The 6195-nt window shown below is 35.8% G+C and overlaps 2 protein-coding genes across 2 annotated transcripts in view; both read right to left on the bottom strand.

The window, feature by feature from the left end:
• The window catches only part of LOC108970257 (lipoyltransferase 1, mitochondrial), a 78139-nt gene extending 76688 nt beyond the window's left edge, over positions 1–1451 (bottom strand). The window contains exon 1 of the mRNA XM_018935543.1: positions 810–1451. Coding sequence (XP_018791088.1) covers positions 810–1430 — 621 coding nt within the window. The 5' untranslated portion in view covers positions 1431–1451. The remainder of the gene's footprint in view (positions 1–809) is intronic.
• Positions 1452–1588: 137 nt separating this feature from the next.
• Positions 1589–1908, bottom strand: LOC108970259. Its single transcript, XM_018935544.1, has one exon. It carries the CDS (start codon positions 1793–1795, stop codon positions 1598–1600), a length of 198 nt encoding a protein of 65 aa, XP_018791089.1. The 5' UTR covers positions 1796–1908; the 3' UTR covers positions 1589–1597.
• Between the last annotated feature and the right edge of the window lie 4287 nt (positions 1909–6195).

Raw genomic sequence — 6195 nt, 5'->3', positions numbered from 1 at the left:
AATGGGCGTGGCGTCGCCCATTTATGGACCAAAAACCATATCTCATCAAGTACTCAACCGATTTCAATGAAATTCGGTATATAATATTTTCTTAACACCGTGATGACATGTACCAAATATGGCTGAAATCGGTTCACAACCACGCCTGAAATGTCGATTATCACTTTATCATGCGAGAGTATAAAATGTTCGGTGACAATCGAACTTAGCCTTTCCTTACTTGTTTTATATTAGTTAATACTAAAGTTTTGTATTTTTTTTTGGGTGTACCAGCAAGCTCTTTCATACTCCAACACAAGCACACAGTTTGGTAGTGTGCGTTTGGGCATCACTGCTCTAGATTCACATATAAAATCAGATCTTTTTTACCCGTTTGCCTTTTTTGCGCGATTTATTTCGTAAACTGGTCCTTGAGAGTTTTATTTTAAAATCTCTTCTTTTTTGCACGGGGAATTTACTGTCCCAGTTAACCGTGCAAAAAGGAGATCAACTGTACATTGAACTTTAAAGTTGAATTACTCGTAAACTAAGCGTTTGCGGTATCTATACCCCAATTTATATTTATAAATCAGGAGCACCTAGTCTTTCCAATGGTAGCTTCAGATCTCGGCGCCAAAGAAATCGGAATTGTGCGAATTAAAGTTATTTTGTCAATATTTAATATAAAATAAATGGTTAGTAAAGTGTTAGTGGATTAAAAATATAAGTGTAAATTTAATTATAAATAGGAAAAATACGCATTTTAAATAGTTGAATTTTTGAGCTTTAAATGCTAATATCTTAAAAACCATAAGTCATATTTTACTTACCTTTTTTTCGTTGATGCATACATCATCTCGTTTATTTATTTCCGATTTAATGGCCCATTCTCGAAATAGTGCTCGTGTTAAAATGTTCAAATTATATTTCCTATCATATCTTTCTCGTGGCGTAAAAAATGTGCAATTGAGGTTACCACGATCATGGTATACGGCCCCACCACCACTGTTACGACGAGCTATAGTCACGCCATTTGAATTTAATTTCGACACATTTGTTTCCATAAAGGGATTCTGATGGCGACCTATCACAACGCATGGATCATTTACCCATAATAATAATACGTGATGATGGCTGAAATCGAAATTTCTGTACAACCAGTCCTCAAGAGCTAAGTTAGTAAATACGTCATATGATTGTGAAATGAACACTGATTTCCTAATATTGACATCAGATATTTTCGTAACATTTGAACTTTTTAAATTCTTTTTATATGAATTACTAACAAATGAAGACGGGGGTAATCCATAATTATTTGTGGTCCTATTATTTTGATTTTTGTAATTCGAATGAAAAAATTGTCGCGGTAAATTAATACGAGCTTCTTCAAAAACAGAGTAAAGACATTTATGAATGCATCTTTTGTAACCTTTGGTTATTATGGTATTCATCTTTACAGCACAATTTTTTAAAAACAGATATTACTATATTTTGCACGACTATTACTTAACAATTCTTTCAATTTGTTAACGTTGCTCTCGAAACATTCCTTATATCATCATTATTTACACTTAAAAAATGTTCCTTTAAATCACTAAGAATATGTTGAATGTTTATTTTAATTCTTCTTATGTTCTTTGGCGATCTTGAAATACATCAAATTCTTTTTATAGTCATTTCCTGCCGAGCTTGCTGCAGTTACAGATATTAAATATTCATGTAACGCGATAGTTTGATGCAACCACTTCCACGTTTGGTGAAGTGCGGATATCCTTAAACAAAGCCCCAAACAATCTTTGCTGTAATTCTCATTCATTCCTTCAAACCCCTTTATGAAAGGGCAACTGCATAATTTGCTACACTTTGTCGTCCTTAAAAACAAAATTTACTATATATGTGGGATTCTTATCGTAAACGAAATTTTAAACTCATTTATCGATAGATATATAATTTGAGGCTCACAACCCCATGTCTGGGGAAATTCAAACAGTCGGGGCATCTCGACAGGATAAAATCTATGTCTTACTAACTGTCAAATCTATTGCTATTGCCATTACCAAATCTGTATGTGGGAATTTGTTATCTTGACATAATCATTTGCGCAAAGGCGTAGGGTAGGTAGGTTCGAGCTGATGTAGCGCATGCTTTGGTCTCTTGAAATTGCGAAATGCCGTCGGGTAGGTAGCTGATGTAGCTTTTATGAGGAAAATAAAAAAAGGATTACTATCCTTTTTTTTTTACAAATTTAATTCTGGGAAAAATAAGAATTCATATTTTTGGACTACTATATAATAATTGGGGGATACTATAAATATACCAATTAAAATAATAAATTTAAAATGAGCAAAGATATTTTGCTTTATGCTTGTATAAGTTTTTTAAATTAAAGACTTCGGTCATTCCCAACCCAATTTGCATAGTTTTTTTGTAAATTAATTATTAAACTAGATATAAATTTTTTGGAATAATATTATTTTGAAAATGTACTTTATTTTTATGACATAACGAAACCATCTTAATACTCGCTCTTCTAAATTTCATATTACCGAAATGAAAATGCCGTCGGCATATGTGCAAATGGGATATGTCGCCTCTTCGAAATTTTCATAGATATGAAAACTGTGCCATCAAACTGTTGAAGTGACAGCTTATTGCTTACAATATATGGCAAACCAATTAGTACTCCATATATTGTAAGCAATAAGCGATGTAGAGTCTCCACAGGCAATATACAGTTAGTAAGACATAGATTCTATCCTGTCGAGATACCCCGTTAAAAATCATTCATATTAAGCTTTGCTCGTTTTCAATGACAGTTCATATCAGATATAATACCATGCATAGACCGACACTTAATCACACCATTTCGGCTGCTGAGTGGTTTATATTAAATTTATCAAGATTTCGCCATACAAAAATGACAGTTCCAAATCACTTGATCGGAGTGATTCGAAACTGATCCACGCTAAATCTCTCTGTGCGACTCTGATTTTGCGCCATTTGTTTTTCTACATTGGAAATGATAATGTAATAGATCATAGCTGATTTAGACACTAAAAAGGAGAAAAAATGTAAACAAACAAATTTTTTACATCAATGAATATAATTTCACCTGAAAATCGTCTTCGGAAATGAAAAAATAAATCCATTATTTCCACAATGTGGAAAATATTTCAAAGAATACGGCTTTTATTGCAAAATACTATATGACAATGTTTTACTTTCATAAATATTAACCGATGTTAAATTTTGAATGGCAAAAACAGCTGTTTTTTAATCTTTCCAATGGCAGTAAGAACACTGTTGGGTTATGACATGCTTAAATGTGATCTAATCTTTTAAATTTTTGGTCTGAACATAGTATAAAGACATGGATAAAATCGGAGATAAAGAGATGTTTAACACTGGAAGTGAGACAGCAATTGCTAAACGTGAAAACCTACTGAGCTTTGACAGCTAATCGAGTTCAGTAGGTTTTGACGTTTATCAATTGGAAACTAGCGATGGACAGGCTGAAATCTTACCAAAAAATATGTGAACGGAAGGATTTGTTGTATCATTCAAGACCACTTATAAAAAATGTAAAGCAATGAAAGTTAAAAAAATTTGTGAAATTTAAAGGTATTTGATGAAACGTTTTGTAATTTTAAGCATCATAGTATTATTTTCAACAGAAAATGATTAAAACCACTTAATGATTGACAGCAAACAAGTGTAAATTCTTTTATTGGGTGTTGAAAGGTTTGACTTGAGTCAGTTGTTCCAATATACTTTAAAAGGATTCAAATAGTTTCTCCATATAATAAATAACCACTATATAGTAATTTTTATTCATACTAAATGTCGGGTTTTTAATTTAAAATGCCCAAAATTCTTATTTTGTTCAATATGTCCATAATGGAAAATGTTATAAAAGATGCTTATTTTGAAGCGTTCTCCCACTGGAATAAGTTGAACAACGCTTTATTCCTGGATAAGATAATGCGAAACCTTATTTTGGGCTCTCTTTTTCTCTCAAACGCGTTCCCTGATTATTTGACAGCGATGGAGATCAGGAAATTTACAATTCCTACGACAGCCTACGTACCGGAATTGACTCGGACTTCATCCGACCAAGGGCTGTTTTTTCGGCGATCTAACCCCGTTTGGATCCGTGATTATTCATTTGTATTTGCCGTCATTAGAGCAACGCCTTGCAGCGCGGTTGCTCCGTATCCTCCTGACTCGCCCTGGCATTGAGCTCAACCCGGGCCCGGAGAAATTTTTCTGCTGCGTATGCGCAAAAAGGCTCCATCCAAACTCCACCTCGGTCAGGTCAAATACATGCAATGAATGGAGCCATCTTAAGACTTGTTCAGGCCTTAAGACTCATAGGGAGTGGACCACGCGTTACGTGGCCCCTTGTTGCCTGCGCAATACTGCGACACAAGCCTCTACGGCTGTGCAGTCTGCACACAGTTCGTTCGACGCGCCGCCACTCAGCTCAAGTGGCAACATAGCTCCCACTCTGACTTATCGATGAGGACATCGACCCCAGGGATACATTATAATTATTAATATATATGTACATCCCCCCAGTTACATGTTGCCTTACAGAATGTTACCCGAATATAGGTGCGCTACTTCGTGGTGAGAACCGTATGGTACTAGGCGACTTTAACGCGTACCATGATCTTTGGCATTCCTTCCTGTCAAATGATCGTAGGGGGATGGAGCTGGCGGAAAAGATTCACGATTCGGCATTCTGCACAATTAATGACGAAGCTCCCACCAGAATCATGGGCACCTGTAATAGCTCGCCGGATATTACCATTACTAGCGGTGGCCTGATGAACCTGGCGACGTATGCTAACTCTCGCATCAGACCATCTGCCCATAATTATCTCGATCGATAAGCCTCCCGATTTCATTTCTGTGGACAACTGCACCTACATTAACTTTAAACAAGCTAATTGGGTCGGCTTCACAGAATTTAAAGAGATCACCTTCAACGCTCTACCTATTCCTATGGACGTATGTCAATTCCGCAAAGTGACCGCAACAGCTACCGCTCGTTTCATTCCGGCAATTTCCCAGCCGAAGCAGCCGTTTTAGCTAACGGGCGCGACACCTTACGCCATGCCGATCCCGGGAATCCCCGAATAAGTATCTCAATTTGGAGATTCGGCGTATGGCAAACCAGTTGCTATAGAGTATTATAGTTTTGTTCACCTAACGGTTGTACGTATCACCTAAAACTAATCGAGATAGTATGACAAGGCTTCATAGGGGCCGGGATAAAAATTGGACGATAGGCGTAGTACCGTGGCGGATAATAACCACAATAGCACAAGTTTAAATTTCACTTGATTCGTTCAGTTTCCAGTACACAAATCAAGAAGCAATTAATATAATGGGATTAAACTTTGCCTAAATAATATATTTAATGTGTGCCACTTTATGACAAAAAATTGTTCAAATCGAATTTAAACTGTTCAACACCCTAGGTGCCGAATATGTGGGCCCCAGTACCTACAGTTGACTTTTGATCGAAAATATCGGTCGTTGTGTGAGATATGCAATGGAAATTCAGACAGAATCCTTTTCTTGCAGTAGTTATACTGTGTATCCAAAATTAATGGTATTTGAGTTATCTCAATGAAAATATCAAAACGAATTTTATTCATAACAGTATATCAATGTGCCTAAAATGGATACAATTGGGCGAAAACTTGAGCTAGCTCCCATATAACTAAGATATTCAAACCTCCGGCTTATTTTGTACAATGACTATGTATACAAATTTTGGTTTTTCTATCAAATCTTATGCCGAATATATACGTAGGTCAGTGTATAAGATATACAGTTGTGTTCATGAAAATAGTAGTGTACCAGGTTCTTATATTTAAAAATTTTCCTAACATTATCTGACTTACCAACCCTACAAGAGTGATTATTTTGGAATTGAATTGATTTAAATGTAACAATGTAAAAATTCTGTAACATTTGCTTCTACTGCCTTTCTATGTCGATTTTTATATTTTCTAGATAAGATAAGATAAGAYAAAGAATGAGGATTGCACCGCGACCTAGGGTCTATTGTGCCCTCTACTAACTCACAGCGTCTCACTTAGCCCCAGCAAATTGATGAATTCCAATATTCTCCTAGGTGCTAATGAGGCGATGTGATCCCTATTTAGAAACATGGATCCAAGGGCCTTAATCCTGCGTCTGCAG

Source organism: Bactrocera latifrons, unplaced genomic scaffold, assembly GCF_001853355.1.
Source record: "Bactrocera latifrons isolate USDA-ARS-PBARC rearing strain unplaced genomic scaffold, ASM185335v1 scaffold_293, whole genome shotgun sequence".
NCBI lineage: Eukaryota > Metazoa > Arthropoda > Insecta > Diptera > Tephritidae > Bactrocera > Bactrocera latifrons.
Note: the sequence above shows the minus strand (reverse complement) of the source record. Positions and strands in the feature narration are given on the sequence as shown.